Below are 15,259 nucleotides of genomic sequence, written 5' to 3'. Positions count from 1 at the left end.
TAAGTGGCTTGACCACCTGATCCAACTTCCCCTGTTCTTTGCTTGTGTGCCTTTAATTTCCCCTAAGTATCACAGCCTCACGGAAAGGGACATCACTTTCCCTAAAGGTTCTGCAGTGAAAGATGCCTCTGGCCAAGACAAAGCAGCTTGAGGGAAGAGGAAAGCTCTTTGGAGGCAGGGAGAGAGAAGTCTCACAGGTGTCATGTTTTCTAGAGCAAGTTTGCTTATTTAACAGGCTTAAGATCAGCCATTTAATTTTCTTCTTCTCACATGAACCTATGACAGGCCACATGGTGTCTTAATGAAACATTGGTTTGGGGGCTCGCTATTGGCAACCATGAGCTAGCCTGTGTTCTGCTGGCCCTGTGGTTTGACTCAGACTCAGTCTTCACTTTCACCTTTGTGCCTTCCACATGGTCAACTTGTATTGATTGTCCCTTCAGAAACATTGTAGATCCGTGGGACTGATGTGGTCACATGACCCACAAGCCATATAAAGTTGCTTACCTCAGGTGAGTATGTGAGATCTGTCAGCATCTGTAACAGTCTTCGGTCTGATATGGAAACATATAGTGACTTACTGAGAACTTTAACTGAAGGGTGAGCCACAGGCATGCATGCAGTTGCTGGTCTGTCTGTGTATTACTTATTTTTCTGCCAAAACACTGAGAAATGAAGGAAGGAGAGCATCAATTCAGCTCACTGTTTGAGGGTTTATCCTATCACAGTGGAGGAGGCACAGGGGAAGGAGTGGGGAGGTAGCTGGTCACTTACATACAGAGTCAGAAAGCAGGGAGAGATGACTCCTGGTATTCAGCCTGCTTTGTTCTTTCTGGGTCCCCAGCCTGTGGAATGCTGCAGTTTGTATTTAGGGTAGATCCTGCCTCACTAGTTACAATGTCTCTGAAAATCCCCATGCAGACCTGTGTAGACTTGTCTAGAGGTGTCTCCTAGGTGATTTTCAATCTACTCAACCTGACAGTGATGTTAATCATCTCTACTCCATCTCTGTCTCCCCCTCCCCTCCCCTCCCCTCCCCTCCCCTCCCCTCCCCTCCCCTCCCCTCCCCTCCCCTCCCCTCCCCTCCCCTCCCCTCCCCTCCCCTCCCCTCCCCTCCCCTCCCCTCCCCTCCTTTAGCATATTCAATTTGGCTTTCACAGGAACAAAACAGGCTTTTTTTCTTCATAGTTGATCAGCTTATTTAAGAATTTGTGACATTATTTAACAACAATAGCAAAAACACAGATATAAATAGGTTGGGACAGAAATAGGATCTGCTATTGCAAAGTTCACAGTCCTCCAGAAGACAGGGGACCTCCCACTCACACCCCACAAGCTGACAGCCCATACGACAACCATGGACCTGCCAACAGGTTTTGCAGAGAGAATAGGTCAACAGTTGTTCTGACAAATAGGCTAAGGGTTGAAAGAGAAGAACTCTGGACAGAAACACGTGCGCTCAGTTCACACTGGTGCTTGACAAACAAGTGAACTGAACACAATCCTTGTGTTGAAATGATTTTGCTTTTTCTGGTTCTTTTCTTTTTCCTGGCCCAACCTTTTCAAAAGACTGGTTCTAATTTCAACTGGTTCAGTAGGATTTGAAAAAACAACAACATTGATATTGTTTTCCAGGCAGTAAAAAAAAAAATTAATACTGGGTTGGGTTTGGAGTTTGGATAATTAGTGTTGTCCAATTTGGTTGGTGAGTCATATTACCCTGGTCCACATTACGCCTCCCTGTGAAGAATGATTCAAAATCAGTACTTGTCTTCTAGTTTGGAGCCTAAAAATGCCTCATCTCTTTTGTCCTGAGGTGTCTGTATTCTCAGCAATCCAAATGTGACACTGGATACCAAATATTACTAAGCGGTAAAGTGACCCCTAAACTCATTGAAGCTGGCAATGATTGGCACCTGATTGTATGGATGCTCCACATAAATCAATAACTCTTATCATCCAGGTGCTCACAAAACAGATGGTTCCTCCCAGCTCTGGGTTTGTTTTGGTGGAAAGAGGCTCAGTCCACTCCGGAAGCGTTGTAAACTGTCCAGGGTTTGGCCTAAGTTTGAGCTTTCCTGATTTCTCCAGTGTGTACTATGTCTCTGATTCCCTGTCCCTTCTGTGTGGAGTCAGTATTGATTGACCAGGTTTTGAATTCCTGGGGTTGGTTACTTTACAAACAAAAGATATCAACTTCTTTACTTTTGTTACAAAGAAGCCACGAAACCTTCTCTTCAGAGCCTAAGGTCAGTAATCCCTTAGGCATATGGGGATGGAGTCTGAGGACCATCCAGCAACCCACCCCTCCATCCTTTCTGTTACAAATTCTGATGTCCACAAATAAAATAGTGCACCATACATTTAATCAATGCAAATGAAATGTATCGTTGCACATTGGCTCCTCTCTGTTTGTACGCATGTGTTCAGGCATACTGATTGTTGATGTGCTTCCCCAAACCTCATGTACTAGAGTCTTGGTCCGTAATATGGATTTATAACCTGTTAGGATTTTTAAAATGCAAAAGATGATTGGGTCAAAGGGGTTGTCTGCCTTGTAAGGACTAAGGCTTCTTCTCATAAGAAGTCCTAGGTGACCAGATTGCTGTAATCGAGCCTGGCATCACTCTTATTTCTTGGCTCATGCATGTATAACCCTCCTGTGGTGACTGCTTTCCTTTCTGTGTCTCTGCTTTGTTGTGATGCAGTCCTACCACACTTATCATGTTCCACAGTCCTATCGCACCTCTCAGGTTCCTACAGAGTCCTGCGTACTCATACAAAGACTTGAACTGGGTCAAAAGAAATCCTGACACCGGAAATGGAAACAGTTTGTGGCAATGGCAGGACACCATGGATGTCCTCAGTCCTTATTACTTACTCTGCTATTATGACCGCCTCCTCTCTTGTCCCATTGTGTTGCTTTCTAGAGTCAGCATTTGCATCCTAGCAAGAACCATGTGGCATTGATGATAGCTGAAGACATCCTATAAATGCACTTAACAGAAACACAAATGGATTCTGCTCTCTTTATGCCTACATGTGTATCATGCATACACATGTGTACAGACTGAAATGTGTGGGACTGCAACTGTAAATATTCAGCAATAAGGCCTGATCTGCAGCATCCACCAGTTCCCGTGCTGTAAATATCACAGCCTGTTTCAAGGTGCTGTCATGACATCATGGAATATGAGTCGGGAACAATAAGCAACAGTACATCAGCATGTAGGCTTTCCACCTCTCAAACACAGTGGGTGAAATGGGGCGAGGGGTAGGCATGCATGGAAGGACTACATGGAACCCTTAAAGCTATTGAAAGGAATTTGCAGAGCAGGGCTAATGTTCCCAGAGCTGCTGGTGAGACTCCTTAGTTCTTTGGGGTGTATGTCTTATTTGGTTTGCCCAGGCTAGACTCCCAAATTACTTACCCACAATGCCTCAAGAACCTCACTGGGGCAAGTAGCCGTGCAGAGTGTCATCAGAGCCTTGCTGGAGGAAATGCATGCTGGGATAGCATAGGCTTGGAGGAATGAGCTGTTGGCTTGTAACACTGGAAGTAGGCTTTGATGTAATCCTTGGGGGTCTCCTCTATCTGTGAATCATGCCCCTCAAACAAGGCTAATTCTGGCCCAGTCTCTTTTCAATCCACTCTTTTGTTTTCCTGTCCTTGCTGAGTTCAGAGCCCAAGGATGGGTTGCTTTGCTTTTGTTTGGTGACACATAGATTTCATATGTTATGTTACTAGACTTGGTCCTGATTTAAAAACAAAAAACATTTTATGTGTAAAAGCTCAGCTTTGACAATGACTGTTAGGTAGGTAGCGATGCTCACAGAACTCCGTAACCTGTGGATCACCATTTTCTAATTACTAAAAAGGACATATCATGGCATGACATCTATCCTTACACTGAATGTTTGGGCTATTTGCTATAATACTATCCAAATGATCCCCGATGGTCTACACATGATCATGTTCTTTGTGCATGTAGCTATCACGTATGACCGCCAGTGTTCAAAACATAGAGCCCTACCTTGGGAGAACATCCATTGCTCCTGGGGTCAAAATATAAACTCAGCAATATAGCCTTGCTAGCCTGTCCTTTCCACAATGCCCGTGTCTCAAATCATTTGTCCATTACTGTTTCTTTGCCTCTCAACCTACTAGGGGCCACAGCCCTGAAGAACACGTCAGTAGTTCCTCACTAGGGATGGGCCTCCTGTGCTTCTACCCTACCTGTGCTGGAGAGCTGACTGCCTTGATCACGTGTGGATCTTACACAGGCAACCATAACTGCTACAAGCTCGTGAGCGCAATGTTATGCCACGTTTGGAAGATGCTGTTCTGCCACAGTGGCTCTTAGTCTTTCCTTCTCCCTGTCTGGGATGTTCCCTGAGCCCCGATGGGAGGAGGTGAGATACAGATAACCCGTTTATATCTGAGCACTCTGTAGACATGCATTCTCTGCACTTTGACTCTTTAGTGTACTGACAACGTTCCACGAACTGATGGAGACATCTCATTTCAAGACTGGCTTGGAAAGATACTACATTAGAAGCAGCCCACATTCTGGTGACTTTTGTGTCGGTGGAGCCCACCATAGTGAATGGAAGAAGAAGAAGAAGCAACGAATGACTACTGACTCATTCTCACACACGTCCTGCAAGCCACATTTCTGAGAAACCTGGCCAGCCATCCAGCTTGTGAGAGGAATCCTTACTCTGTTGCTTACAAATGGATTTAAGTCAGGTTAGTTAATATCTTCTACTCTTAATCAGAGGTCACATGAACCTCGTAGGGTTATGAATTCAGTATAAAACTGTGGTACTCAGCAGTGCCAGGTGCAGATCTCATCTAGGACAGAATAGCTATGGTGGCTTGCCTGAGGTGTCCAAGTTAACTTGATAGTCTCTGAATGGCTCCATGTGACTACAAGACCAGAGATTCTATTATTGCAGAATCAATCCACCTGAGAGACAGGGCATTGACGGTAATCCCATTGGCACTGTGCTTAGCCTAACGGTATGTAAAAATCGGATGGAAGACTCAGGTGAGCTACATGTGTAGAGAAACAAGAAAACTCAATAGAACCAGGCACAGTTACTGAGTTTTACATCTCATTGCATTTCACATAGGAAGGCTGCATCTTTCCTCGATGCAGGTCTTGACTGCCATCCCCGGTGATTGTTAATAAATGTTCGCAATCCCCCAGTTCATTTGGATTTCACAAGGTCTCTACTTCGCAGGCAAGAACCCAAGTTCATCAAGCCAATTTGGCAAAGCCGCTGATGGAGGCAGGCATAAACCATAACTGTAATTAACAGAAAGGCTTTGAAACTGAGCACACAGAAGGGGAAATGAGCAAACCGTTTAATCTTGTCTTCACGCCGCATTAGCCATTTAACCTGTGCTTTGGCTCTGTACATCTGGGAGGCATATAATTTTCTAAACATTTTATTATAAATGTTCGGGTTCTCCTCCCCCCCTCCCCCCACCAACTGCTGATTTCATTTGTGCTTAGAAAGCATTCGCTTCAAATGCTAAAGGGAGACTGGAAGGCAGGCAGTTCAGGTTCCTGCTAAGCCAGCATTCAAGTTGAACTGTTCAAGCCCTTGGAGGAGGCTGCTCCTGACTTCGACAATTTAGCCTTGGGGCTCCTTTTCAATCCATGAGTAAACAATCCAGGGGGTGAAGGGTTTTCACCCATTTCCAAATTTGATTTGTTCCGAGGAAGAATCCTGCTGTGGGGGTTTCTCCTCAGGCTTGGATCAGTGCAAGAGAGCTACCAGCAGTTTCCGGAAGTCCCCAGAGGTATCTGAGTGAACCATGTCAGAGAGAGACTTCTGATACTTCTCCTGGAACTTGGCCTTTATCCCCTGCAGGTCCACCTGTGGGAAGGATGACGACAACTACGTAGGTGACAGCATCCATGGTACGTGCGTTGTAAATGGCAAACGCTCTCCTACGCCACCGTACTCATTTATTATATCTTTAAACAGCCCTCAGGAGCTAGGCTGGCATTATAGTTACATTTGGAGGATAAGAAAAAGAAAGCCTACTTTAGATCCCTAAAAATACGTGTTTCTTTATGTGTGTATGTCTACACTTACTCACGCACATATTCTATTCAAATTTTATTTATGGGAGCCAAAATTTAAACTGCATCCTTTTTAAAGTTTTTAAAAATGGCTTATTTATTTTTTATTTTGTGTATACTAGTGTTTTGACTGCTTGCACATGTGTATGAGGGTGTCAGATCCCCTGGAACTGAGTTACAGAGATTTGTAAGCTGCCATGTGGGTGCTGAGAATTAAATCTGGGTCCTTTGGAAGAACAGCCAGGGCTCTTAACCTCTGAGCCCCCTAAACTGCATATATTTTCATGTGTTACGAAACATTTTTCTTTTGAATGTCTTATAGGTGTTTGAAAAGGAGTCATTCTGGGTCACAGAGCTATATACAAACAGGTAGGTGGTTTTCCAAATCATAGTTTGACAGTGTTTGGTAGAAAGGTAAGATGATTTTCCAGAGGTTTAAAATTAAGCATTGGGAGCTGGGGAGCTGGCTCAGCCATTAAGAACACTGGGTCTTTTCTTCCAGAAGACCCAGGTTTGATTTTCAGCACCCATATGGCAGCTCATAACTGTTTGTATCTGCAGTTCCAGGTTGACACCCAAGGAATCCAATGCCCTCTTCCTGGGCATCAAGCATACGGGCAAAACACCCACACACATTATATATATATATATATTTAAAAAGAAATGATTTCTTCCTTGTACCACATCAGGAGGAATAAGAGTTCCACCTGCTTCAGCCTCTTTTAGCTGCCAAGAAGAGAGCTACACCAGAAAAAAATAAACCTTCCAGACTGGACAAAACAAGTCTTATAGAGAAACAAAGTTTAGTTTTCTGTTTTGGTTTTGGTTTTGGTTTGAGCTCTGCCTTGCACAGCAGGCCTAGAAACCACAGGGAAGCATCAGGCTCCCCTTCTCCTGCTTCAGTGTGTGGTTGTACTGAAAAAGAGAAGAACGAAAGACAGGAGAGGGTCAGGGAGTAAGGAGTTGTTTGTCCTGGATGCTGCTCTCCATCGACAGACTACTAGAGGACAGATGCTGCCCTGCTGGGCGTCCTCTGTCTGGCCAGCTCTGGGGGAGGGGCAAGATGGAGCAGCTGGCATTTTTTTCTAGTCCACGTGGAAGATTAGAGGATCCCCTAAACATATATGTGCTGGGCCCGAAGCAGTCCAGACAGACTGACCACATATGGAGATGACCCACACTCACGTGTGGTCCGTTTGGAGATGGAATTGAACATGGAATGCTCACAACCCATCTGATGGGACCCAATCTCTCGCAGGGTCTATAGAACTCCGCTGCTCTCAAGAGCTCTCTGGAACTTCAGCAGGGGCTGAGTGGCTGAGAGCTGGAGAGACAAAGTAGGCGGAGCAACTGAAGGGAGGGAGAGAGACTCAGAACAGAGGAGAGAACGCAAACTCTAGCAGAATAGCAAAGAGGCTGCTCACATGAATAAGGGGGGCATGGAGGAGGAGGAGGAGGGGGAGAAATTCCAGGCACAGAAATAAAAAAACGAAAGCACTGCCTTGCTGCTGTGAAGCTATATTTAAGAACAACGTCAGCTGTTAAGCGCTTGTCGAAAGGCATGGGTCAGAATTTGGGTTGGTACCGCTCCCTTTCCACTGAACACTTTTTTTTTTAAAAGATGTCTGTGGTTTTCAGCTGCTTGACTCCTTTCATTTCGCCAAGGCTTCTGCCACAGCAGCGGGGGACAAGCCTGCCACTTCCCCTTCACTTCACTTCTGCTCACCAAGGCCTGACAGCCCCAGGCGCTCTCTGTGACACTTGCTTGCTGGCTGCTTCCAAGTTTCTGCCTACTCCGGCCCTTCTCTTTCCGAGACTCACATTCTTCTCTGAGAGGGGGTGCAGACTGGTCCTTAGGGAGCAAAAGAAGCCCCAGTCTTTTTTATATATGAAGTACTAGTATTAGCATTGGAGCGCATAAGCAGATATTCAGTATTCTCTGTGCTGTTAAGTTTGGGTGAGGAAAGATGGTATTTTGAAAAAAATATGTGTCTAAAATTTTGAGAGGGTCTGGATTGGAAAAAAAGAAGCTAAGAAACTGTTTTGTTGAAATTTTAGTTGGGGAGGGGGGTTTGATTTTTTGTTTGTTTGTTTGTTTTGTTATTCTGAAAAAAACCTCATCCTTGTAAGGTGTGCTCCGTTAGGTAAAGAGAGTGAGGAAGTCACTTGTGTCCTATCTCTGCTTGCTACAGGGTGACCCCTTTCCAAGGCTCTGGTTTGTTTTCCTTAAAATAGAGCTGGGTGTAGCTGTGCTACCTCGGAACAGCTCCAGCAGTTCCTCTTTACACAGAGAGCGCCACCAGCTCTCTGGAGCCACCGATGACAAGAATAGAAGCAACTCTCAGTATTGTATCTTAATAAAAGAAAAGGAGAAGGCTGAAGTAGAGTCCAATGTGGTCTGCATATTCTGGGAAGGGAAGGGCTGCCTTTGTCTTACAGGGATTTGAGAAATAGTCCGACGACAACAACAGTAACCAATGACATCAGTGGGAGGAAAAGATGTTGGAGTCCCCTTTTTTAGAGTCAAGTGTTTCTTACCTCTGCTCTGGTCACAATGATGCGAATTAACGTCTCCTCATCTGTCCCCATACCCTTCATGGCCTTGTATAGTAGGTCAGCAAAATAGCCCTCAAGGTCCTGGGCACATCTCACTATGAGGGAGGGAAAAGGAGGATGTGAAATGTTCTCATAGTTTGTGGGACAACACAGGGAACCTGCATTGGCACAGCGTGTCCCAGCTACCTGTGGGACTTCTGGACTTGACAGGCAGAGGTTTGGAAGGATCTGACCTTTTAACTGTTGTGAAATGAGATCTAGAAGGTTCCCTGGGTCAGCATAAGTATGCCTCTCCAACCAGAGCTGAGTCGAAACCACTGCAGAATGAGGAGAATGATCTGTATTCTCTGCAAGGCCTGGGGGAGGAGTGTGGGTCCTCCTTGCGCTCATATTGTAGAGGTCTGGGGTCTCACTCATGGGCATAGATGATGCTACCCAGTGGAACCTCCAGGGCTAGAGCAGGGCTCCACAGGAACACCGCTTGCCAGTAGTCTTCCATAATAGAACCTCATATCGAGGTTTGCTCAGCTGGACCACACCCTGCTTTCTTGTGTTCTGCAACCTCTACACCCATTGTTTTCCTTGCTACATTTGTTTGGATACCTTCTGCATTACCATCTGCAGGTCCCCAGCATCCTTCATCTTGTATATGGAACGAAGATGCTTGTCCCTCCTGATAACGATCCCTTCTCTGTGTTGTTGCTATGCGCTCCTTTCTGGCCCTCCCTTTGCCTGCTGTCTTGGCTCTGTTTACAAGCTGAGGAAGTTTGGTGTGTGCTCATCAACCTGACAACCAGGTAGGCAACTGGGTTTCCCCCACACTGAGGAAAGTCAGCACTCCCAGCCGCTTCTCCCAGGCTCATCGGCATTCACTCTATAAATGCTGAAAAGGAATGAGCCATTTACTCATTAGGTTGTTGACTGTTTCCTAGAAAGCTTACTGATATTACTTTTTTAATTTGGGTTTTATTTGAGATAGGGATTTATTCCATAGCCCAGGCTAGCCTCAAACTCAACCAATCCCCCTGCCTCAGACAAGAGTTACAGTGCTAGAATTACAACAGTTTTTCAGTGTTAGCAATAGTAATAAATTCAGCTTAAGTGTGCGACGGGAACCTTCATCTCTACCAGAGCAGGACTTTTCATTTCCTAGGTCACTGTCTGTGTGGTTGATGTTTCTGAGCACGGGAGCGGAGCAGAACCCAGGTCAGGAGCCAGTCTCCCTTTTTTTTTCAGGCCATACAGCAGCCACTTATTTGTCAGTTGAGGGTCAGGTGTGTCATCTCTCTATCCCCAAACTCCTGGTTTGAGGTGGGTAGGAAACCCCATGCTATCATAGCAAGTGTGTACTTGAGACTCATTTGGTCCCCAGGCTATATGAGCTTCTGACTTCCACAAAGTTTTCCTATGATACACAGCACTGATGGATGTCCAAAGGTCAGCTCCCTTTTAGTAGCAAGTAGCAGGGATCCCTCAGAAGGTTGGGCCAGGATAGCTAGGGAATATCTGTAATAAAACTGTTCACGCTGAGTGGACGCTGTGGCAGCTATGGCTTATCACCATCCCCTGATCTTCTTGCCTTCAGAGTGGGGCTTCGCAAACTTTACTGAGCATAAGACCATCACAGGGAGCTTGCAATGGTGGCTATCCAGGCTCTGTCCCACTTCTGGTTTCTTTGTGGTAAACCTGGGCTAGGTCCAGGAAAAGCTTTTGAGGCAGATGGTTCATGGGCTCCATCGAAGAAGTTTTCATGGTGGTGATCATGTGATCTCAGCCCCTATAGATCTGAGTGGTGAGGTGATGTCTTTATGAGGTAAGTGGAGTAGGGTTGGGGATATCTAGGAAAACACAGCCATGAAGCCATTTCTTTGTGAGGTTGACTCTCAGAGTCTTCTCTAAGCACTTTACCATTGAAACAGCGAGTCTAATTGGCTCCTGTGTTTCACAGCTCCAAACTCCAGAGCCTGGCTTATCCCTTCTCCTAACCATATGTACTGTCTGTTTTCTGTCTTCACTGTTGCTTAATATATTGGTGTGTGTGTGTGTGTTCTTTGTGAACATTCAGCTCCTTATGAGAAAGACCTGGGTCTTTCATGCCTCTGATGTTACACTGAACACAACTCTGGGCTAGGCAGGTACCAGGAAAACACTGTCATTGAATGGTAGCACTGGTGTTCTCTAATTGTGCTCTGAGGTGTTCCTGGTCCTCATGTCACAGTACAGGAAAAGGTCTGGACCCTCAGAACAAGTCAGTGGATGGATCCTTCATGAAGCCTGGAGGACAGCTGTCCACACAGGGCTCATGTGTGTTCCATGTGGGGCATGGGTAGTGTGGGTAACATTTAGAGTTCTGTACATCAAATCGATGTTTGCTAATTTGAATGTGAAATGAGCATAGACGAGAAAAGGTCAACTGCTGGCATTGTTTAAAATAAAACAGCGAGGACAAAACATCCTCCGAACCCCACAAAGGGCTTTGGCAGTAGAAGCACATAATTTAGGTTCCAGAGCTGCTTGTTTGGGTCTTTTTCTTTCGAGGGGACATGTCCCTCCATTCCTGTGCCATTTGCGATGGTTCCCTGAACTCCCTACCACAGCAATTCGGACAATGGACAATGTCTTCATTCCATAGACTTGCAAAAGGGAAAAGGGGGCATGCCAGACTTGGCCCCGTGCCCATCTCTCTGCTATTTCCTGTCTTTGGGCAACACCTGAAGAGAAGGTGCTGGGGTTGGCTTGGCCATGGCCAAGATCTAGCCTCCCTCCCCTCTGGTTCTAAACAGACCTCATTCTTTGAGAACACTGAACGGAATCCAGTGGGAAGAGGAAACCCTCTGGCCATGTTAGGCATGCTGCAGAAACTTGCTCATAGGTCCTAACTGTGGGCACTTTTCAGTGTGTGTCATGTAAGCTGCAAACTGCTTGCTGAGCTGGGATAATAGGCTTAGGCCTTGGTCAGATGCTCTAAGGGACCCGTACTCTTGGTACAATCACGGGAGACACTGTGACGGACCTTACTTGCATGCTCTCTTTAGGATCAGGCACTCAGTGCCAGGGTTGCTTGCTGACTGCTAACAGCTAGGTCTCTTCTCAGAAGTCACCTTCCAAGTGAGAGAACTGGCTGCACCGTGTTGCAGATGGTCCTGGGGCACAGCCTGTGTCCAGTGACTGGTTGGTATAATAAGTACAGTCATTGACAGTGCAGAGCCGTGCCTCCCTGCTTCACTTGGGACACTCCCACCTTCAGAACTCCCCAGAGAACAAAAACTACATCATATCCACCTTCTGCCGTGCCCAGGGCTGCTCAGATGTGGAGCTTCCAAAGTGATTCAAGTCAAAAGACCGCCCGCCCCAACCCCATCTCTCTGAAAGGTTCCAAGGAGCCCACTCTGGCACAGCACTCTCCTAATTTTCCTTTACCTATAGTTAAATAGGCCTTCTTCAAGTCTCCCGATGCCTCTTCTTCAATGGTTTCTTCCATGTCTTTGCCAACGAGCTAGAGAGACAAACAAAGTCCAGGCATTACTGCACGGGTTGCTGTTAGCCTCAGCTTCCTTTAGGAAAGGTGCCAGATTGAGTGCCAGGACCTTAAGGGTGCCTGTCCTGCCTCTTGCATCGCAAGGTGGGATGGTCGTCCCCCTACTCAAGAGGGGACTCTCACTGCTGGGAGTTGACTATGTTGACTCCAGCAATGCCATTTCTTTAGCTGCTGTTTTTCTCATCTGTAAAGTGAGGAAATGGAGGGATAATGGATGTGTGTGTGTGTGTGTGTGTGTGTGTGTGTGTGTGTGTGTGTGTGTAGATTGTGCCACAAGAGGAACTGGCAAGGTAGAATACGTCCGAATCCTGGAAATCTCAAAAACTGAGATTAGAATCTCACCCTAAGACCAGCAGGAATAGGCCTAACTCCCTCTCTGTTTCCCCGTGCCTGGCTCTGAGCACTTAACCCAGAGACCCTGCCCGCAACCAGGTCACTTAGCTCAGCACCTGGAATTCTTCCTCATGCAAATGAGACATCTCAGTAGCCATATCCTTCAGCCAGTGACCTTTTCCTCCCTGGATAGTCTCACACCCTGCCCTTAAAGTGTATAGCCCTTGGTTCAACACCCTACCCCCTCCATAAGGCAGATGCATTTAAACCCATCACAAATAAAAAAATACAAGATAAGATCTTCTCAAAGAGCTGCTTCATTCAAGATCTTTGGAGAAGACCTTAGCCTAAAAAGCCATAATACTAAGATTCTTGAAGAAGCCCCCTCTACTTCTCTCTTCCCCACGCTACTCCACTTTCCATTTCTCCTCCTAGCAACAGTGTCTGCCACCCTGGAAAAAAAATACACACACACACATATGTATGTATGTATGTATGTATATATGTATACACACACACACACACATATATATATATATATATATATACATACATACACACACACTACAATGCTACTTTTGAGTGTATATGTGTGGTCTCTGTGTGTGTGTGTGTGTGTGTGTGTGTGTGTGTGTGTGTGTGTAAAGAGAGAGAAGAGAGACAGAGACAGAGAGAGAGAGAAAGCACCCACCACAGACAGTGTGTGCTGAGGCCAGTGGAGAATGGCTGGCATTCCACTTTATCACTTTCTACCTTATTTTTGAGACAGAGTGTCTTACTGAACACAGACCTAGGTCATAGACAGCAAGGCCAGGTGATCTTCTGTCTCTCACCCTACCCCTTTGACTTTTTTATGTGGGTATGGGTATGCAGAGTCTCATGTTCCTTTGTCAAGCATTCTTATATATTAAGTCATACACTCAGCCTGCAACCATAATTCTTTTTATTACACAGCATCCTAGCTTCCAGTATGTTTTCTATTTTTTGCCATTGCTAGTTCCCGAGAAACTCTGGCTGAAACCCTGGCCTGGGTCTCTCTCTTCTCACCTGACTTGGGACTGTAGACTTAATCACTTGCAGTTTGGGTAAAGTAAGGAGAGGCTGTGAAGTTCACGATGGAACTTGATCTGATGATTCGTAATAGAATGGGGCTCCAAGGGCTGGAAGCCAGGGGCGACCACTTCCGTCCACTGCTGGGTGACTCCTAATAGCCTTCTAAGTTCACTACTGCATCACGTCACTCGGCACAATATTACACATTAGGTTTCTTTTCAAATATTTACAGAAACTAAAGTTAAAGTAAATTGTGCCTATCCTTAACACAAATACTGCCAGGGCCAAGCTCAGGGAAGGCAAATAAAGAGAGAGGCATGTGCACTGCTGGGCTCGAGGGTTTTGTCTCTTTCTTAGAAATTGTCTTTGAGGACAGAACACAATTGATCCTCAAAATAATTGAGACATTTGAGTACACACAAGTAGAGCTTGGGACTTTTACTGGAAAAACAAAGGCAAACAAGCATTCTTTGTGATATAAGGACAGTGTGTGTGTGTGGTGTGTGGTGTGGTGTATGTGTGTGTGTGTTTGTGTGGTGTGTGGTGGTGGTGGTGGTGGTGGTGGTGGTAGTGGTGGTGGTGGTGGTGGTGGTGTGTGTGTGTGTGTGTGTGTGTGTGTGTGTGTGTGTGTAGGGGGCTTAACAAAGGCCCTCCCCACCATTCACATTTCTGGAAGTCTTTTGTGAAGCCAAGAACACCAGATCCCAAGGAAACAGGAACTTTCAAGCTCTGATTTCTGAGCTGCAGCCACAGTTCTGAGGTTTGATGTGGGAGTCAGTGCTTTGGAAGGGACTGGTATCACTGCCCCAGAGCCTGGCTGGGCTTTTTTTATGCAGACTGAGACAGTATTTCATGAAGATGTTTTGTTCACACAGGTCTGGGTTTAAAAAGTGAAACAAAGCAAAACAAAACAAAAAAGCAAACACAAAACAATGCAAAAACAAAACAAAGCAAACACACATACACAAACACACACACTAAACCACCTTTTTGTTTCTATTGTTAGGACTGAGTTGGAGCAGTGACTTTCAATTTTCTGTGGACTCTCAGCCTCCAAAGCAGGCACAAGTGGGGAAGTACATTTCTGAGGAGGCAGAGGTGGGCTTCCAGCTGGAGCCATAAGTATCGGAGTCACACTCTGACTCTGTGTACTATAGGGAATCTTCTCTATGTAGCTCTAAGGAGACCATATTCTCACAATGTCTTTTCTCTTCCTGCTTCACCCCATATTGGCAGCTGCCTAGGGATCTGTGTGGACGCCCTGAACACAGTCTGAAGACAGTGGGCTGTCCCATGCTATTGGGACCCTCCTTTAGAAACTTTTCCCTTCAGTTCTTGCAATACCTGTTTTTTTTTACAGTGCTCTTTCTGATCTTTGGATCAAACTAAACTCTGATACTAGGGCTCCAGTGCCTGTATGGAGCTCACCGGACGAGTAAGAGTCACATGTTCTTTTCAAATGCATTCCCCCAAATCAACAGCGCACTGGCAGTGTAAGGGCCAAAGCCTCTTGTGTGGACTTGGGATATGTATTCAAAGATGCTGAGTAGTGAGGGGCAGGGCTTGGAGGCGGCAAAGCTGTGCTGTGGGTATGTGCACACACTGTCCTTGCTGATCTCTGCGCGTGGAACTTACTTTGGCCCTGTGACTGTCTTTTGTGCTTAATAAAATCAGGACTGTG

At 45.9% G+C, this 15,259-nt stretch overlaps 1 protein-coding gene across 1 annotated transcript in view; it reads right to left on the bottom strand.

Annotated features, from left to right (window-relative positions):
* Positions 1-5,507: 5,507 nt before the first annotated feature.
* Anxa13 (annexin A13) overlaps positions 5,508-15,259 on the bottom strand; it is a 56,668-nt gene continuing 46,916 nt past the window's right edge. The window contains exons 9-11 of the mRNA XM_021184033.3: positions 12,075-12,150; positions 8,637-8,749; positions 5,508-5,889 (exon numbers count right to left, since the gene is read on the bottom strand). Of these exons, the coding sequence (XP_021039692.1) occupies positions 5,770-5,889; positions 8,637-8,749; positions 12,075-12,150 (309 nt within the window). The 3' untranslated portion in view covers positions 5,508-5,769. The remainder of the gene's footprint in view (positions 5,890-8,636; positions 8,750-12,074; positions 12,151-15,259) is intronic.

The sequence above is a fragment of the Mus caroli genome, unplaced genomic scaffold, assembly GCF_978045245.1.
Source record: "Mus caroli unplaced genomic scaffold, Mus_caroli_1 scaffold_16, whole genome shotgun sequence".
Classification (NCBI taxonomy): domain Eukaryota; kingdom Metazoa; phylum Chordata; class Mammalia; order Rodentia; family Muridae; genus Mus; species Mus caroli.
This window is presented reverse-complemented; position numbering and strand designations above follow the sequence as displayed.